Genomic DNA, 20717 nt, shown 5'->3' on the forward strand with positions numbered 1-20717 from the left:
CAAATGTTTTTAGTTTTTATGGGGGCGACTGCATCTATGGTATTGCGCAAGGTTAAATTGAGCTCCTCAGGTGGTTAACTGATTTTTGTCCTCTGACGTCCTTGGGTATATCTCCTACAACTTTCACTGTGTACTATTGTATGTGGCTAGCTAAGTTATCTAACAAACTAGAATGCATTTCCATCAGCTGTTTAGATGTGCACATCGTGTGTGGGAGCCAGCTAGGGTTGTGACTGGACTCTTCTCCCAGTGTACCCCGACTTCCGTGAATACTTTCTCCACTTCCAATGTATCTCCAGCTCGTAAGAAACGCAGTCCATACAGTTCCAATGGACAGCAGACGCTACTCTACACTTGTCAAGTCAGTTGTGTCCCACTGAGTCAGTGCTCAAAATACCAAGATCCTAAAGGAGCCAGATGCTCAAATCTACGGACATGTGAGAAAATCCCAAACACCCTCCTAACGACTGCCACCCACAGGGCATTTTAATCTGGCGAAACTGAGCTTGGATGTGTGATCCATATCCTTCAGCAGACACTGTACCCGGGAACAAAAGTTTTACCTGGAGAGGTGTAGGAGGAAGATGATCACTCAACTGGTAGAGGATGGCTTTAAGGAATACAATATGAGGTAGGTGTAAGCAGAACCCTCTGATTGTAAAAGTTGATTTAATCATGAGGACATGATACACACAAACAAACATGTCAGATCTATTCAGGCAAGGGAAGCTTTTCCACATGACCGTGGGGAGTGTTTGCCCATTGACAACAGAGGAGGCCCCAGCAGATCCTGAGAAGGCACCAGAGGTTCCAGCAGAGGTAGAGGGGTACATGGAGAGTATGCACCATGTGTTGGAGGACGTTAGGGGAGTGAGAGCCATCGAGAGCCGTGTGCAGCATGACAAACTAGGCTATCTTTGATTTGTGGACTGAGTTGCTTTCTACAGGTGAGGATGGCCACGTTCCAGGCTAACTACATTGCAGACGACTACCAGATCTCCCAACAACTGGATAGATGTTCAACATATCAGCTTAGCACATAATTTGATGTAATGCAACGTCTGCAATGTTGTCAGCCTGGAACGCCACCAACATCTTATCAAAGAAAGGACTAGAGGCTCTACCTGACCTGTAAGTTTATTTAGCCAACTCAGACTTTTAGTTATTCTTTCCAGACACAGATAAAGCCTAGTCCTGGACTAAAAAAAACATGCATGCTCAATGGAGAATCTTAATTGAAAGTGCTTGTAACGGAAACATCAGAGGTTGAAAACTTTCCTCATCAACACGTACAACAACCCCCTACAGGTAGCAGACTATGTTGGGGCCTTAAACAACGACGTGAACTACAACTATCCTACAGCTCCTCCTTGGCACTAATCCTTAAATGTTAGCAGTTCTGAAGATTCTGGATAGGAATAAGCAGTGTAGTGATGGAGCTAACAGTATTGCTGCCACCATACAGAAATGCAAACATCGAAGAGTTAGGGCCAAGGTGGAAGAGCTGTGAGTTAAATGAGTCTCTCTCTCAAATGTCTTTCTCACATAATACACAATGTGCTTTATTTCCTCCATGGTTTCTTGCTCTCCCTGCAGGTTGAAAATGGACAGATACTAGTGAGAAAAAGATGGTTCCCTGGCCCATGTACTTAGCTCAGATCCAGTGCTACGTTACTGGGAGAGATGGCTGGTAAGGCTGGAGGAGAGAGGATGTGGATTAATGGTGTCTTTGCTGCGGATGGTGCAGTTGGTTTCATCTGCATGTTTCATGTCTATGGGCGGTAGGTAGCCTAGTGGTTAGAGCATTGGGCCAGCAACCCGAAAACAATCCCCGAGCTGACATGGTGAAAATATGTTGTTCTGCCCCTGAACAAGGCAGTTAACCCACTGTTCCCCGTTAGGCTGTCATTGTAAATAAGAAATTGTTCAACTGACTTACCTGGTTAAATAAAGGTTCAATTTAAAAATCCTTTCAGTAAGGTGATGCAAGAAAAATGTGCCCATTTGATTGCTTACTTGGAGTAAGGAGTGTGACAGTTGGCTCAGTATCTGACAATTAAGCATTTCATACTATGTCCTGTGACTGTATTTTTATCCATTACTCTATTTTGAGCCTGACACGTTTGACAACAACCATTATTTTAATGTTGTGTTATTTCAAGCTGGAAAATGCATCATTGACCTTGCACTGTGTTGAGAATGTAAAATTGTTGTCTTAAACAACCTTTCCTCTAGTCTAAATGTTGAGTTTTTTTTTTGCTTTTCACTTCTGAGGAACTGTAACCACTTTGGTAGCATCAGCCTGTGAAGTTCAGTACTAAACAAAGATGAATAAGAAATATTTTCTATCATGTTTTACACTATTAATGTTTTACACTTGATAGTCATCACTATCAACTGAATTTATTTTCAGTAAACTTAACATGTGTAAATATTTGTATGAACATAACTCGATCCAACAACTGAGACAAACTGAACAAGTTCCACAGACATGTGACTAACAGAAATTTAATAATGTGTTCCTGAACAAAGGGGGGGGGGGGTCAAAATCAAAAGTAACAGTCAGTATCTGGTGTGACCACCAGCTACATTAAGTACTGCAGTGCATCTCCTCCTCATGGACTGCACCAGATTTGCCAGTTCTTGCTGTAAGTTGTTGCCTCACTCTTCCACCAAGGCACCTGCAAGTTCCAGGACATTCCTGGGGGGAATGGCCCTAGCCCTCACCCTCCGATCCAACAGGTCCCGGACATGCTCAATGGGATTGAAATCCGGGCTCTTCGCTGGCTATGGCAGAACACTGACATTCCTGTCTTGCAGGAAATCACACACAGAATGAGCAGTATGGCTGGTGGCATTGTCATGCTGGAGGATCATGTCAGGATGAGCCTGAAGGAAGGGTACCACATGAGGGAGGAGGATGTCTTCCCTGTAATGCACAGCGTTGAGATTGCCTGAAATGACAACAAGCTCCGTCCGATGATGCTGTGACTCACTGCCCCAGACCATGACGGCCCCTCCACCTCCAAATCGATCCCATTCCAGAGTACAGGCCTCGGTGTAACGCTCATTCCTTCGATGATAAACGCGAATCCAACCATCGCCCCTGGTGAGACAAAACCGCGACTTGTCAGTGAAGAGCACTTGTGCCAGTCCTGTCTGGTCCAGCGAAGATGGGTTTGTGCCCACAGGTGACGTTTTCAGCCTAATGTGGACAGTCTGACCACTGATGGAGGGATTGTGTGTTCCTGGTGTAACTCGGGCGGTTGTTGATGCCATCCTGTACCGGTCCCGCAATTCATTTTTGGATGTACCGATCCTGTGCAGTTGTTATCTTTGAAAGACAGGGTCCTGAAAAAGGGACGTTTCTTTTTTTGTTGAGTTTAAATTGTATTTATTCTATTTTTTGTTTTGTTTTTGTAAACATTCCCTCATTTGGAATCAGAAATCTAAACAACACTGATGAAGTGTTATAGCTCAGAATACAATTAGCATATTTTACTATGCAGCATTCTAATTACACCACACTGAAAATAAGCCTGGAGAAACAAACATCATGGGGTGCCGTGTGGCTTAGTTGGTAGCATGGCGCTTCCAACGACAGAGTTGTGGGTTTGACTCCCACAGGGGACCAGTAAGAAAAAGTAAAAAAATGTAAGCACTCTGGATAAGATTGTCGCTAAATGTAAGCTAATGGAATCGTTGCCAGTCTAAAAGGTATTTGAATTGTGTGCATAGATACATTTAATAACTGTTCAAAGTTATATTTGCTCAAAGTCCATCCTGCAATGATATGATCTCTTCACACACTGTCTTTTTTTTTTAGATAATAGCATAGCTTTTAATGTCAACATTGATATCTATGCACGACCTTAATCACAGGGGACCAGTAAGGAAAAGTAAAAAAATGTAAGCACTCTGGATAAGATTGTTGCTAAATGTAAGCTAATGGAATCGTTGCCAGTCTAAATGGTATTTGAATTGTGTGCATAGATACATTTAATAACTGTTCAAAGTAATATTTGCTCAAAGTCCATCCTGCAATGATATGATCTCTTCACACACTGTCTTTTTTTTTTAGATAATAGCATAGCTTTTAATGTCAACATTGATATCTATGCACGACCTTAATCACAAACTGTTAAAGTCAAACCATGCAGCCCTGTATTGAGGGTCCTCAGTAAAGCCCAGGTTGGTGTAGAGGTTGTAGGACAGTGTATTCTCCTCCTCAACGAAGCAGTACACTGGGAAGCCCTGAGAATAGAGTCTCCTGGACATGCTGTTGACCAGGGCTTTGGCCAGGCCCTGTCCTCTGTGCTCCTGCAGGGTGTACAACATACCTGTGACGGGGTAGGAACCATTGTTTTGGTAATTGTTTCCCAGTGGGCCCAAAATAAGGAGGGACATGTCAAATGTATAAAAGCATTCATTAGTCCTATACAAGTGAGAGCTGTGTACAGTGCCTTCAGAAAGTATTCACACCCTTTAACGTTTTCCATATTTTCTGTGTGCAATAATAATGTTCAACATGATTTTTTAAAATGACTACCTCATCTCTGTACCCCACACGGAATTATCTGAAGGTCCCTCAGTCGAGATGTGAATTTCAAACACAGATTCAACCATAGTGGTGGCTGCATCATGCTATGGGTATGTTTGTAATTATTAAGAAGACAGGAGTTTTTCAGGATACAAATTAAATGGATGGAGCTAAGCATAGGCAAAATCCTAGAGGAAAACCTGGTTCAGTCTGCTGTCCACCAGACACGGAGAAGAATTAACCTTGCAACAAGACAATAACCTGAAACACAATGCCAAATCTACACTGGAGTTGCTTACCAAGAAGACATTGAAATGTTCTGAGTTACAGTTTTGACTTAAATCTACTTGAAAATCTATGGCAAGATCTGAACAAATTTAAAGATTTGACAGAGCTTGAAGAACTTTGAAAATAATAAAATGGGGAAATATTGCACAATCCAGGTGTGGAAAGCGCTTAGAGAATTACCCAGAAAGACTCACAGCTGTAATTGCTGTCAAATGTGATTCTAACATTTATTGACTCAGGGGGTTGAATACTTACATATCTAATCAAGATTTTACAAATGTTACATTTTTTCTTCCACTTTGACATTAGAGTATTTTGTGTAGATCCTACTTTTTAACACAACAAAATGTGGAAAAAGTCAAGGGGTGTAAATACTTTCTGAAGGCACCGTATATATTCCACATACCCATGGCACAGGAGGGATAGGTCAGAACCCAGGCTATGGGCAGCTGGCTCTCTGCATCCAGCACACAGCAAGACGGGTAGTGCCGGATCATGTCCCGGATCATCTGGAAACTGTTCTCAGTGTTCCCGAACTTCCAGGTTTTGTTGACAAGATCAGCATGGGATTCGTCCAGTGAGGATATCATTGATTCAATTGCACTGTGGATTTGAGAAGGAAAGAAAGAAGAGGTGTGAGATAGATATCACATCGTAGAGCGGCCACCTGGGGTAACTCCGTCGGGGTCTCAAATTACCATTGAGAGTTAGAAAAGTAGAATACACAAGGTTCACTTAATATCATTAAGGACCTAAGCCACCGAGCCATGGTCTGTTCACTCTGCTACCATCTAGCAGGTGCATCAGAGCTGGGACTGAGAGACTGAAATACTACTACTATCTCAAATAACATTTTATTTGTCACATACACATGGTTATCAGATGTTAATGCGAGTGTAGCGAAATGCTTGTGCTTAAGTTCCGACCATGCAGTAATATCTAATAAGTCATTTAACCAAACAATTTCACAACAACTACCTTATACACACAAGTGTAAAGGAATGAATAAGAACATGTACATACAAATATATGAATGAGTGATGGCCGAACGGCATAGGCAAGATGCAGATGGTATAGAGTACAGTATATTATCTCCAGGCCATCAGACTGTTGAACAGCCATCACTAGCCGGATACCTGCCCGGTACTCTGCCCTGCACCTTGAGACTAATGCTCCATGTATATAGAGACATTTAACACTGGTCACTTAATTTACTTTTTATATACTGTTGTATACTGTATTCTCCACATAGCTCATCCTAATATACCGACTACTGTACCTACCATTTTATTTTCCAAATGATATGTCTATACACACCATGTATTTATATTCTGGATTTTTATATCACTCACTCTAATATAGTATCTACTTTGGATTTTTAATTGTACTTGTTCTCATTTATTGTTTAGATTTTGTTATTATTTGTGTATTGAATTTGCTAGACATTCTACTGCACTGTTGGAGCTGGTAACATAAGCATTCACTGCACCTGCTATAACAACTGCAAATCTGTGTACGCAACCAATAGAATTTGATTTTCAATTTGGTATAGTGCATCCTCAGTTTTCCTCGTTATATGTCAGTCACTGACAGTCACTCAAGTAGCCCATGTCAGCAATGGTACCCCCCATGCAAGCAGTGCACTTGCCATTGATTTTGTTTGAACGTGACACTCAGATATCATAAGTCATGGCAAAATGTGTAGAATTGCAGAAAATAAGCTTTAAAATTGCAAAAATGTCTCTCCCTATGGTAAAATGAATTGATCTGAGCCCATCATACCTTTCTACAGGTGGAAGGCGGGATGGATCCTGGAGCATCATCATGTGACTCACAGACACTTTATTCACGGGCACCTTTCTCTCAGAAGCCACCGCCATCATCATCTCCTCATAGCAAAGACTGGTGCCTAAAATAGCAGAGGGCTGTAAAGTTGGCAAACAACTTCTACGAAATTTAACTTTGTGCTATATGGTGTGTGACTAATGAAACCACCCCAGATCCCAGCAGTCTAGAGACAACCAGAGACACCAGGGGCCGTATCTATCAAGCATCTCAGAATAGGAGTGCTGAGCTAGGATCAGTTCCTCCTTCATAATTATGCAAAACTGATCCTAGATCAACACTCCTACTCTGGCAAGCTTTATACATACAGCCCAGGTCTTTCTTTACTTGTAAAAGAGGTCTTCTGACACTAATGGGACTTCCTGGATAAAGGAATAGGTTAAATTTAAAAAACACAACGGGGAGCTCACCATCCCCTGTTTTATGTGCTCCTACCTGCTGCAGCAGGGCAAGGCTGAGATTGTGTGTAGCTCTGGTCCATGTTGTTGGTGCACATTCCTCCACTATTTTAGTAGGGGAAGATGCAATAATGACCTGAACCAGAGCTCAGTTTGGGGGAGCATGAAAGAGAGCTAAAGAGGGCGTTACACTCCGAATGGGGAATTCTCAACATGGAACATGCATTTTAAGGTCCATGGGTGATGGTTTTAGGAGAAAGAGAAACAAGAGACAGAGGGGGGTGGGGCAAGCAGGTAAAGTGCAAGTGGCAGGTACTGTAATTACAGTGTAATTACCTAAACAGAGGAACTTTGTCCAGTCAATTATGTTGTTCTCTCCAAGGATATTCCTAAAAGAAGCTTCATCTTTAGTAAAAACACATGTGTCTTTAAATAGGTCCCCCTCCTGCAAAATGGGCAAATGAGGAGTTAAGCCAACAAAATACACATTATTTCTATTAAGTTTGAGACATGTGTATCTTTATGAATGTATCCAATGTTACCTTCCCATATGGTGGTTTGCAGAGAATGACATTGAATTCTGGCCAGCGGTCCACAAAAACCTGAATCGGGTCAGCCATAACTCTGTTCATCAGGAAAATGTAACCATAGACCTTGACAGACAAGGCAAAATAACCCTTAGACACTACAGATCAAATCAGACATGTACCTGACAGTTCCCTAGATGCCTCCATTAGAAAACAAAGTATGAACTCTATCCTTGTTTGATATAAATGAAATACTCAATATATGTTATCTAGCATTTGTATATGTTATGTTTAAAGTCCTGTGTGGCTCAGTTAGTAGAGCATGGCACTTGCAAAACCAGGGTTGTAGGTTCGATTCCCACGGGGTGCAGTATAGGAAAAAAATATTAGGAACACCTTCCTAATATTGAGCTGCCCTCAGAATAATTTCAATTCATCAGGGAAAGCATTCCACAGGGATGCTGACCCATGTTGACTCCACACAGGACTTCAAACAACTTGACACAGTTGTCTGAAAGTCCATTCTTGAAACACATGGGAAACTGTTGAGTGAAAAACCCTGCAGCGTTGCAGTTCTTGGCACACTGAAACCAGTGTGCCTGGCACCTACTGACATACCCTGTTCAAAGGCATCTTTTGTCTTTCCCATTCACCCTCTGAATGGCGCACAATCCATGTCTCTGTCTTAGAAGTACTTATTTAATATGTCTCCTCCCCTTCATCTACACTGATTGAAGTGGATTTAACAAGCGACATCAATAAGCTTTCACCTGGTCAGTCGGTGTCATGGAAAGAGCAGGTGTTCCTGATGTTTTGTACACTCACTATGTTTTAATACCTTTATTTAACCAGGTAGGCTAGTTGAGAACAAGTTCGCATTTGCAACTGCGACCTGGCCAAGATAAAGCAAAGAAGTTTGACAAATACAACAACAGTTACACATGGAATAAACAAACATACAATCAATAATACAGTAGAAAAAAATATATACAGCCTGTGCAAATGAGGTAGGATAAGAGAGGTAAGGCAATAAATAGGCTATGGTGGCAAATTCATTACAATATAGCAATTAAACACTGGAATGGTAGGATGTGCAGAAGATGAATGTGCAAGTTGAGATACTGGGGTGCAAAGGAGCAAGATAAATACATAAATACAGTATGTGGATGAGGTAGATTGTATGGGCTATTTACAGATGAGCTATGTACAGGTGCAGTGATCTGTGAGCTGCTCTGACAGCTGTGCTTAAAGCTAGTGAGGGAGATATGAGTCTCCAGCTTCAGAGATTTTTGCAGTTCGTTCCAGTCATTGGCAGCAGAAAACTGGAAGGAAAGGCGGCCAAAGTAAGAATTGGCCTTGGGGGTGACCAGTGAGATATACCTGCTGGAGCACGTGCTATTTTGTAAACGACATTGCCGAAGTAGAGGATCGGTAAGATGGTCAGTTTTACGAGGGTATGTTTGGCAGCATGAGTGAAGGATGCTTTGTTGCGAAATAGGAAACCGATTCTAGATTTAATTTTGGATTGGAGATGTTTAATGTGAGTCTGGAAGGAGAGTTTGCAGTCTAACCAGACACCTAGGTATTTGTAGTTGTCCACATATTGTAAGTCAGAAACGTCCATAGGAGTGATGCTGGACGGGCGGACTGGTGCGGGCAGTGATCGGTTGAAAAGCATGCATTTAGTTTTACTTGCATTTAAGAGCAGTTGGAGGCCACGGAAGGAAAGATGTATGACATTGAAACTCATCTAGAGGTTAGATAACACAGTGTCCAATGAAGGGCCAGAGGTATACAGAATGGTGTCGTCTGCATAGAGGTGGATCAAAGAATCACCAGCAGCGAGAGCGATATCATTGATGTATACAGAGTCGGCCCGAGAATTGAGCCCTGTGGCACCCCCATAGAGACTGCCAGAGGTCCGGACAACAGGCCCTTCGATTTGACACACTGAACTCTATCGGAGAAGTAGTTTGTGAACCAAGCGAGGCAATCATTTGAGAAACCAAGGCTGTTGAGTCTGCCAATAAGTCAAAAGTTTGGCTGAGCGTGGATGAGGTTCACCCATGACCAGCTCTGAAACCAGATTGCATAGCGGAGAAGGTAAGGTGAGATTCGAAATGGTCGGTAATCTGTTTGTTAACTTGGCTTTCGAAGAGTTTAGAAAGGCAGGGTAGAATAGATATAGGTCTGTAACTGTCTGGGTCTAGAGTGTCTCCCCCTTTGAAGAGGGGGATGACCGCGGCAGCTTTCCAATCTATGGGAATCTCAGACGATATGAACGAGGTTGAACAGGCTAGTAATAGGGGGTGCAACAATTTCAGAGGATAATCTTTAGAAAGAGAGGGTCCAGATTATCTAGCCCGGATGATTTGTTGGGGTCCAGATTTTACAGCTCTTTCAGAACATTAGCTATCTGGATTTGGGTGAAGGAGAAGTAGGGGAGGTTTGAGCGAGTTTCTGTGGGGAGCGCAGGGCTGTTGACCGTGGTAGTGGAGCCAGAAATCTTTCTGATTGAGAGGGGGGTCAAATACTTATTTCCCTCCTTAAAATGCAAATCAATAACATTTTTGAAATGCGGTTTTCTGGATTTTGTTGTTGTTATTCTGTCTCTCACTGTTCAAATATACCTACCCTTAAAATTATAGACTGATCATTTCTTTGTCAGTGGGCAAACGTACAAAATCAGCAGGGGATCAAATACTTATTTCCCTCACTGTATGGACTTGAAGTTTATGTCAATCAATGCCAGGGGGACACGTAACCTGTTGAAGAGGAAAGCTTTTTGTTTTTGTTTTGAAAGGACTGCAACGCAGATCTTGTATTCGTTCAAGAAACACATTAATGCAAAGAGGACTATAATTATTGGAAAAATCAGTGGGGCAATGTCATTTTTTTTGGCCCACGGGACTAGTCATTCAGCTGGGGTTGCAATTTTAGCACACAATTTCAAATGGATACCAATGGACATTGGTGAGTAGTGGTCATCAACCACATGGACAGATTATCTGTGTTGTGTAATGTATACGGATACTGTTTTAATTCTCCAAATAACTTACTTCTAGAGGAAATTGAAGAAAGTCTTGAGAAAATATCCATCCAGTCAGATTATAGTTGGTGGAGATTTTAATATGGTTTATTCTAATGAGACTGATAGATTACCCCATAGGCCTAACATTGGAGATCTTTGTGGGCTATACTCAGCCTTGTCTCAGGATGGTAAGTTGGTGGTTGAAGATATCCCTCTAGTGGTGTGGGGGCTGTGCTTTGGCAAAGTGGGTGGGGTTATATCCTTCCTGTTTGGCCCTGTCCGGGGGTGTCCTCGGATGGGGCCACAGTGTCTCCTGTCCCCTCCTGTCTCAGCCTCCAGTATTTATGCTGCAGTAGTTTATGGTTTATGTGTCGGGGGGGGTGTACGGTCAGTTTGCTATATCTGGAGTACTTCTCCTGTCCTAGTCGGTGTCCTGTGTGAATTTAAGTGTGCTCTCTCTAATTCTCTCTTTCTCGGAGGACCTGAGCCCTAGGACCATGCCTCAGGACTACCTGACATGATGACTCCTTGCTGTCCCCAGTCCACCTGGCCGTGCTGCTGCTCCAGTTGCCACTGTTCTGCCTTATTATTATTCGACCATGCTGGTCATTTATGAACATTTGAACATCTTGGCCATGTTCTGTTATAATCTCCACCCGGCATAGCCAGAAGAGGACTGGCCACCCCCATAGCCTGGTTCCTCTCTAGGTTTTCCTAGGTTTTGGCCTTTCTAGGGAGTTTTTCCAAGCCACCGTGCTTCTACACCTGCATTGCTTGCTGTTTGGGGTTTTAGGCTGGGTTTCTGTACAGCACTTTGAGATATCAGCTGATGTACGAAGGGCTATATAAATAAATTTGATTTGATTTGTGTGAACAAGTTGGTGAATTTCTGCCAAAGCCTGGACTTAATTGACATATGGAGAGTTAAAAACCCTGGAGAGAAACAATACACATGGAGTAAGAGATCGTTCTCTATAATCAATAATTTATTTGTGGGTTTTAACCTCTAGTCTTGAGCCCAACACTGTAGAGGTAAAAATATTGCCTGCAGTCCTGACGGATCATAAAGTCATATGGTTGACTGTAAGAATGTGCAGTAATGGTAAGAAATAATCGGGGGGTTATTGGAAATTAAATAACTCATTGTTATTGCATGATGATTTAAAAAAAGTGTGATTATTAAGAATCTAATTTCCGTTTACTGAATTTTATAGATATCTAATCCAGAATTTGGGAAATATTGTGTACTGCTGAAATTTAAGATCCGCTCAGCCTGTATTACTTAAGGAAAACGGCTTGCTTTAAGAAGGAGATGTGAAGTAGCTGAACTCTAAGACAACTGCGGATATCGCAGAGATTGAGCATCTTGATCTTAATGAGAAAGCGAAATTGAATGACTTACAGAATCAACTAGATACATTGTCTGAGGAAAAGGCTAGAGGAGCTTTGTCACGTTCTGACCTTAGTTCCTTTGTTTTAGTATGGTCAGGGCATGAGTTGGGTGGGTTGTCTATGTTAGTTTTTCTATGATTTTATATTTCTGTGTTTGGCCTGATATGGTTCTCAATCAGGCAGCTGTCAATCATTGTCCCTGATTGAGAACCATATTTAGGTAGCCTGTTTTCCTTTGTGTTTTGTGGGTGGTTATTTTCAGTCTTTGTGTCTGCACCAGACAGAACGGTTTCAGTTTGCACTTTGTTGTTTGGTAATTTGAAGTGTTCAGCTTGGATTATTATTAAATTAAATGAACACTAACCACGCTGCACTTTGGTCATCTCCTTTTTCCACCTCTGAATGCTGTAACAAACCTTCATAAGATCCAGAAAACAATGGCTTGAAAAAGGTGAAAAGAACAGTAGATACTTTAATTTGGAAAAGAGGGGAACTGAACACATTTCGGAAACTGGGTTACCACTGAGGATAGAGATGTTATCAGATTATACCACTAAGTCTTATGAGAATCTTTACTCCTTAGATAACAATTTGGATGACTAAGGATCTCCTTGATTCTATAGAGAATGTTCATTCAGTTAGTTAAGAATTAAATTGGTCTTGCTGTAAAGGTTTATCCATTATGGACATCCAGTATGTGATTGCTCAGAAAATATAACTCCAGGTTGTGATTGATGGATTAACCTCTGAATTTTACAAAACCTTCTCTGAAGAAATAGCACCATTTTTACTTGAAACCTTTGAGGCTTTAAAGAAGGGGTTATTACTTAAACCTAAACCACATAAGGATCTCTTAAATATTGATAATTGGCGTCCAATCACACTCCTAAATAACGACTACAAAATTATAGCCTTACTCTTAACATTTAACATTTAAGTCATTTAGCAGACGCTCTTATCCAGAGCGACTTACAAATTGGTGCATTCACCTTGTGACTGTTCTACTGGATGTCATTTTACAATAGTGCATCTAAATCTTAAAGGGGGGGTGAGAAGGATTACTTATCCTATCCTAGGTATTCCTTAAAGAGGTGAGGTTTCAGGTGTCTCCGGAAGGTGGTGATTGACTCCGCTGTCCTGGCGTCGTGAGGGAGTTTGTTCCACCATTGGGGGGCCAGAGCAGCGAACAGTTTTGACTGGGCTGAGCGGGAACTGTACTTCCTCAGTGGTAGGGAGGCGAGCAGGCCAGAGGTGGATGAACGCAGTGCCCTTGTTTGGGTGTAGGGCCTGATCAGAGCCTGGAGGTACTGAGGTGCCGTTCCCCTCACAGCCCCGTAGGCAAGCACCATGGTCTTGTAGCGGATGCAAGCTTCAACTGGAAGCCAGTGGAGAGAGCGGAGGAGCGGGGTGACGTGAGAGAACTTGGGAAGGTTGAACACCAGACGGGCTGCGGCGTTCTGGATGAGTTGTAGGGGTTTAATGGCACAGGCAGGGAGCCCAGCCAACAGAGAGTTGCAGTAATCCAGACGGGAGATGACAAGTGCCTGGATTAGGACCTGCGCCGCTTCCTGTGTGAGGCAGGGTCGTACTCTGCGGATGTTGTAGAGCATGAACCTACAGGAACGGGCCACCGCCTTGATGTTAGTTGAGAACGACAGGGTGTTGTCCAGGATCACGCCAAGGTTCTTAGCGCTCTGGGAGGACACAATGGAGTTGTCAACCGTGATGGCGAGATCATGGAACGGGCAGTCCTTCCCCGGGAGGAAGAGCAGCTCCGTCTTGCCGAGGTTCAGCTTGAGGTGGTGATCCGTCATCCACACTGATATGTCTGCCAGACATGCAGAGATGCAATTCGCCACCTGGTCATCAGAAGGGGGAAAGGAGAAGATTAATTGTGTGTCGTCTGCATAGCAATGATAGGAGAGACCATGTGAGGTTATGACAGAGCCAAGTGACTTGGTGTATAGTGAGAATAGGAGAGGGCCTAGAACAGAGCCCTGGGGGACACCAGTGGTGAGAGCGCGTGGTGAGGAGACAGATTGTCGCCACGCCACCTGGTAGGAGCGACCTGTCAGGTAGGACGCAATCCAAGCGAGGGCTGTGCCGGAGATGCCCAACTCGGAGAGGGTGGAGAGGAGGATCTGATGGTTCACAGTATCGAAGGCAGCCGATAGGTCTAGAAGGATGAGAGCAGAGGAGAGAGAGTTAGCTTTAGCAGTGCGGAGCGCCTCCGTGATACAGAGAAGAGCAGTCTCAGTTGAATGACTAGTCTTGAAACCTGACTGATTTGGATCAAGAAGGTCATTCAGAGAGAGATAGCGGGAGAGCTGGCCAAGGACGGCACGTTCAAGAGTTTGAGAGAAAAAGAAAGAAGGGATACTGGTCTGTAGTTGTTGACATCGGAGGGATCGAGTGTAGGTTTTCAGAAGGGGTGCAACTCTCGCTCTCTTGAAGACGGAAGGGACGTATCCAGCGGTCAGGGATGAGTTGATGAGCGAGGTGAGGTAAGGGAGAAGGTCTCCGGAAATGGTCTGGAGAAGAGAGGGGATAGGGTCAAGCGGGCAGGTTGTTGGGCGGCCGGCCGTCACAAGACGCGAGATTTCATCTGGAGAGAGAGGGGAGAAAGAGGTCAGAGCACAGGGTAGGGCAGTGTGAGCAGAACCAGCGGTGCCGTTTGACTTAGCAAACAAGGATCGGATGTCGTCGACCTTCTTTTCAAAATGGTTGACGAAGTCATCTGCAGAGAGGGAGGAGGGGGGGGAGGAGGATTCAGGAGGGAGGAGAAGGTGGCAAAGAGCTTCCTAGGGTTAGAGGCAGATGCTTGGAATTTAGAGTGGTAGAAAATGGCTTTAGCAGCAGAGACAGAGGAGGAAAATGTAGAGAGGAGGGAGTGAAAGGATGCCAGGTCCGCAGGGAGGCGAGTTTTCCTCCATTTCCGCGCGGCTGCCCGGAGCCCTGTTCTGTGAGCTCGCAATGAGTCGTCGAGCCACGGAGCGGGAGGGGAGGACCGAGCCGGCCTGGAGGATAGGGGACATAGAGAGTCAAAGGATGCAGAGAGTGGAGGAGAGGAGGGTTGAGGAGGCAGAATCAGGAGATAGGTTGGAGAAGGTTTGAGCAGAGGGAAGAGATGATAGGATGGAAGAGGAGAGAGTAGCGGGGGAGAGAGAGCGAAGGTTGGGACGGCGCGATACCATCCGAGTAGGGGCAGTGTGGGAGGTGTTGGATGAGAGCGAGAGGGAAAAGGATACAAGGTAGTGGTTGGAGACTTGGAGGGGAGTTGCAATGAGGTTAGTGGAAGAACAGCATCTAATAAAGATGAGGTCGAGCGTATTGCCTGCCTTGTGAGTAGGGGGGGAAGGTGAGAGGGTGAGGTCAAAAGAGGAGAGGAGTGGAAATAAGGAGGCAGAGAGGAATGAGTCAAAGGTAGACGTGGGGAGGTTAAAGTCGCCCAGCACTGTGAGAGGTGAGCCATCCTCAGGAAAGGAGCTTATCAAGGCATCAAGCTCATTGATGAACTCTCCGAGGGAACCTGGAGGGCGATAAATGATAAGGATGTTAAGCTTGAAAGGGCTGGTAACTGTGACAGCATGGAATTCAAAGGAGGCGATAGACAGATGGGTAAGGGGAGAAAGAGAGAATGACCACTTGGGAGAGATGAGGATCCCGGTGCCACCACCCCGCTGGCCAGAAGCTCTCGGGGTGTGCGAGAACACGTGGGCGGACAAAGAGAGAGCAGTAGGAGTAGCAGTGTTGTCTGTGGTGATCCATGTTTCCGTCAGTGCCAAGAAGTCGAGGGACTGGAGGGAGGCATAGGCTGAGATGAACTCTGCCTTGTTGGCCGCAGATCGGCAGTTCCAGAGGCTACCGGAGACCTGGAACTCCACGTGGGTCGTGCGCGCTGGGACCACCAGATTAGGGTGGCCGCGCGGTGTGGAGCGTTTGTATGGTCTGTGCAGAGAGGAGAGAACAGGGATAGACAGACACATAGTTGACAGGCTGCAGAAGAGGCTACGCTAATGCAAAGGAGATTGGAATGACAAATGGACTACACGTCTCGAATGTTCAGAGAGTTAAGCTTACGTAGCAAGAATCTTATTGACTAAATGATTAAAATGATAAAGTACTGCTGAAGTAGGCTAGCTGGCAGTGGCTGCGTTGTTGACACTACACTAATCAAGTCGTTCCGTTGAGTGTAATAGTTTCTGCAGTGCCGCTATTCGGGGGCTAGCTGGCTAGCTAGCAGTGTTGTTTACGTTACGTTGCGTTAAAAGAACGACAATAGCTGGCTAGCTAACCTAGAAAATCGCTCTAGACTACACAATTATCTTTGATACAAAGACGGCTATGTAGCTAGCTATGTAGCTAGCTACGATCAAACAAATCAAACCGTTGTACTGTAATGAAATGAAATGAAAATGTGATACTACCTGTGAATGCGACCGGGTTGTTGAGTCCTATTCGGTAGACTTTGGCTAGCTGTTGGCTAGCTAGCAGAGTCTCCTACGTTAAGGACGACAGATAGCTGGCTAGCTAACCTCGGTAAATTAAGATAATCACTCTAAGACTACACAATTATCTTGGATACGAAGACAGCAAAGACAGCTATGTAGAGAGCTAACACTACACTAATCAAGTCGTACTCTTTGCAAAAAGGTTAGTCTTGCTTGAATGTTCTGATTGAATGTCAGAGTTTAAGGGTGCCATATATCTAATAATCTGAGACGGGTGTTAGACTTGGTTGAGTATTGTGATTTTTTGGATGACTTCCCTGTTATTGTCACGTTCTGAACTTAGTTCTTTTATTTATGTCTTTGTTTTAGTATGGTCAGTGCATGAGTTGGGTGGGTTGTCTATGTTCCATTTTCTGTTGTGTTTGGCCTGGTATGGTTCTCAGAGGGAGGTGTCGTTAGTTGTCTCTGATTGAGAAACATACTTAGGTAGCCTTTTCCTACTTGTATTTCGTGAGTGTTTTTTCTGTTCTGTGTTTTATTTCACCGTTCAGGACTGTTAGTTTGCCGTTTTATTTCAGTGTTCACTATTCGTATTAAAAGTCAAGATGAACACTTACCACGCTGCGCTTTAGTCCTCTCCTTCATACGATGACCGTTAGCTATACTATTTTGGGATTTTCAGAATGCATTTGATACAGTAAGTCACAATTTTATCTTTGATTGTCTTAAGCATTTGAAGTTGTCTTTGTTGTTGATGCTATTAGAACTCTGCATAATGGTGGATAGCTGTATCAAACTCTCATGGAACATCTTCAAGATTTAACATTTAGAAATCAATACAAGGTTGTCAAATTTCCCTTTATCTCAAATTTTATGTTCATTAGTTTATAAAAGTCCATTTGAAGGCATTACATTCTAGGCCAGAGAGATCAAGATATCCCAACTGGCAGATGACACGTTTAAAACTTTTTTTAAGTGTCACAAGCTAGATTAGCATTGGATATCGTGAAGTAGTTCTCCAAAATCTCAGATTTGGTATTAAATCTTTCCAAATGTGAGATGTTTGTTCTAAAAGGAGCTGTCAATCCAGCAGATTGTAACATCTCTGAAAAAGATACTGTAACCTACCTCAGTGTAAAGATCACCAACAATCTTAAGGCTGTGAATGATCTGAATCCTTTAACTGAATCTGTCTGTCACGGCCGTTGAATGAAGAGATCCAAGATGCAGCATGGTGTGCGTACATATTCCTTTATATGCCGCCAACAATAAACAACCGTGAAGCTATAGTGTCAACATTCCACACAGAAAGAAGGGAATAGGGCTACCTAAGTCTGGTTCCCAATCAGAGACAACGATAGACAGCTGTCCCTGATTGAGAACCATACCCGGCCAAAACATAGAAACACAAAATCATAGAAAACGAAACATAGAACGCCCACCCCAAATCACACCCCGACCAAACCAAATAGAGACATTAAAAGGCTCTCTACAGTCAGGGTGTGACACTGTCTAAAACAAAATATCCTCATGGTTAGGGAGGGATTTAAGTCTTCAAGGAAGGGTGCTTTTATCCAAAGCTGAGGGGCTATCTTTTTTTGTCTATTGACATTCCCAAATCCAATTGCTGTACCTTAGATAGGCTATTGTACAACTTCATATGGAAAAACAAGCCACATAAGATAAAAAGAGATGTTATCACCAACAGGGTTTGTGATGGCGGTCTAAATGTCTTAGACTTCACTCTCTTCAATCAGATATCAAAATCAACTGGGTTAAAAGGTACATTAAAAAATCCTCATAGCTTCTGGAATATTATACCTCAATATGTTTTTCAGAAGTTCGAAGGGCTTCATTTTTTACTACAATGTCCATATATTGTGGGTAAACTTCCTGTGAAACTGGTGGCTTTTCACAAGCACGCTTTAATGTGCTGGGCTTTGTTGTATAAACACAACATTTCACCTCATACTGTAAATGTCTTATATGGAACAACGGGTCGATATTACATAGAAACAAGATGTTATTTTACCATAATTGGTTCTCGAAAAACATTATCCTTGTCAGCCAATTAGTTAATATTAGTGGGACCCTATTTACGCAGAGAGAATTTATGGAAAGATACAACTTTGAGGTATCAAGCAAGGAATATGACACTGTAATTAAAGCTATTCCTAGTGGGATAAAAACTTTACTTCAGAATAATGCATATTTTGGAATATCTCCGATTGCAAGCGATATCCAGGTGAATGGCATAGGTCTACTAGATACAAAATTCAACAATAGTTTATTAAGGGATATTTTCTACAGGAAGTCTATTCCCTCTGCGATATTTTGTTGGGCTTCGTCGTTTGATGTAATCTGGCACCGTGCGTGGCTCACTCCACACACATTTATGGTGGCCAATAAAGTAAAGGAGATCTCCTTTAAGATTATCCATAGATTATATCCGTGTAATAGCTTGATTTCTAAATATATACCTGATGTTACCAGTGAATGCAGTTTTGTGAACTAGAAACTGAATCTATTGAACACTTATTGTCATTGTTTATATAGTCAAGTGTTCTGGACTGATGTAAAACTATTTTGGCCTCAAATTGCATACAACCATTGACATTTCTAAGTTTGACATTTTACTACACTGATTCCATAATTGAACGTGAGTATGTCATAAATCTCTTTATTTTATTAGGAAAATGTTTCTTATACAAATCAAAATTTATAAAGAAAAAAACCCTTTTCTCTCAAATGTTTTATCTGATATGGAATGCTATTTAGAGTTTAAAATGTATACAAAACAAAATTATTAAAAAATGTATTCCCTACATGTATTTGAATTGATATAATGTGGATTCGTTTTTTTTCTTTTTCTCATGTCTTTGTGGAATCCCTCTGGCTGTTATGTTTATGTTTTGCATGTTACTGTTAATAAAGAAATAACCCCCCTTAGCTAGTAAACTGGCTAGCATCAGTTGAGGTATTCCAGTTCGGAGGAAAATAGAAATACTTTAGAAGAAAAAAAAAACAGATCCACGCCATATTGGGTGAGGCGGGTTGCAGTAGAGTATTTTGAAGTTGATGAGTAGGAAAAATATTAAAGAGAATGCGAAGTCTGACTGCTACGCCATCTTGGAAATCTTTAAGCTCCATCTATTCCGACTTGCCACAAATAAAGTAGTTTCCTCTAGGAAAAATTCTGTTATAATATATAATAATGTAATCTATTCCAAAAATCATTCTTTGAATTATCAAATCACATTACAATTTTTTAAAAGTGCGTTTAAACCTTAATAAACTTCACAAAGTACAATTTAATAATAACAATTAATATAATGCACACTATACTACCTTAATACCCACCTGCTGCGACTGAGGAAATAGCTCTTTCAGTTGGGTCTCAACAGTCTTCAGCTGCATTTCATTTAGTTGCTCCATGATTGTTCCTCGTTCTGACACTTGCATGACTTGACACTAAACAAATGCAGGCAAATCATTGCTTCCTGGATTTATTACGCAATAGTGAACACTTCACTTAACACGTTTTACAACCTTCAGCACTTTACTTTCGGAGTTACGACGGAGGGGACAATGACTTCACATCGGCCACTATGCAAACATATAGAAACTATGCATAGATTAATGTGGCGAACTGCCATACTAACAGCGGTTTGAATAAAACATCCCGAATCAGCTGTGAAAATAAGGCACATGCTGCAAACACTGCATACAGGCTAGGTTGAAGATGGTATATTTTGAACCAACCATGAAGATAAATATACCATTTTAAAGCGGGCAAGAATATTAGTTGTTCATTTTATCGAGGCACAACGTAGATTCGAGCCAATTACTTAAGAAGTTGTATATGGTATTACTCCAACTTCGTGAAAGTGACAAACTGACACATTTTTATTTTAGTCAAAAGCAACTTTAAATCGAACGTGTCTATGCACATGCGCAGTTCGGCGCAAGACGACCATTAGACCCGATGACGTATTTGTACGCTTACATTTATCTAGCCAACGTCGCCTACCAGCCTGATTTGGGATTTATATTCGAGAAACGGTTTTAGCCTGTCTTCATACTGTTGTAGTCCAAAAAACAGGTAACAATTAGTTACCTCTGGTTTTTTCAGCCATTCCTATGGGGAAAATTAGGAAAATTAGTCGGGATAGAATTGGGTTTTGGGATAAACGCCGAAAATAAGGTCTGAGGTTAACACAGGCTTAGGATATCTTATAAGTTTTG

The 20717-nt window shown here is 42.5% G+C and overlaps 1 protein-coding gene and 1 pseudogene across 5 annotated transcripts; one reads left to right on the forward strand and one right to left on the reverse strand.

Annotated features, from left to right (window-relative positions):
* The first annotated feature begins 172 nt into the window (after positions 1 to 172).
* On the forward strand, positions 173 to 1380 carry LOC124038758 (annotated as a pseudogene).
* A 1997-nt stretch (positions 1381 to 3377) lies between these two features.
* Positions 3378 to 20404, reverse strand: si:dkey-76k16.6 (uncharacterized protein LOC566817 homolog). 5 transcript variants are annotated; one of them, XM_046354470.1, is made up of 7 exons: positions 19821 to 20390; positions 7614 to 7724; positions 7408 to 7516; positions 6611 to 6737; positions 5235 to 5431; positions 4127 to 4340; positions 3378 to 3871 (listed from the first exon to the last, which is right to left on the reverse strand). In XM_046354470.1, exons 1-6 carry the CDS (start codon positions 19932 to 19934, stop codon positions 4132 to 4134), a joined length of 867 nt encoding a protein of 288 aa, XP_046210426.1. In that variant the 5' UTR covers positions 19935 to 20390; the 3' UTR covers positions 3378 to 3871; positions 4127 to 4131. The 5 variants fall into 5 exon arrangements, with proteins under 5 accessions (XP_046210426.1, XP_046210425.1, XP_046210427.1 ...); XM_046354469.1 differs by having other exon boundaries at positions 3378 to 4340; positions 19821 to 20388; XM_046354471.1 differs by having other exon boundaries at positions 3378 to 4340; positions 19833 to 20374.
* Between the last annotated feature and the right edge of the window lie 313 nt (positions 20405 to 20717).

This window comes from Oncorhynchus gorbuscha, linkage group LG06 (assembly GCF_021184085.1).
Source record: "Oncorhynchus gorbuscha isolate QuinsamMale2020 ecotype Even-year linkage group LG06, OgorEven_v1.0, whole genome shotgun sequence".
Lineage (NCBI taxonomy): Eukaryota > Metazoa > Chordata > Actinopteri > Salmoniformes > Salmonidae > Oncorhynchus > Oncorhynchus gorbuscha.

What these genes read in the sequence shown, in the direction of transcription:
- si:dkey-76k16.6 (XM_046354470.1), bottom strand. Translation starts at nt 19,934, where the DNA reads ATGCAAGTGTCAGAACGAGGAACAATCATGGAGCAACTAAATGAAATG. An exon ending in CGCAGCAGGTGGGTATTAAG is followed by an intron (nt 7,725 to 19,820) that starts GTAGTATAGTGT and finishes TTGTCTGTCAAG; the next exon opens with GTCTATGGTTACATTTTCCT. An exon ending in GCAAACCACCATATGGGAAG is followed by an intron (nt 7,517 to 7,613) that starts GTAACATTGGAT and finishes CCCATTTTGCAG; the next exon opens with GAGGGGGACCTATTTAAAGA.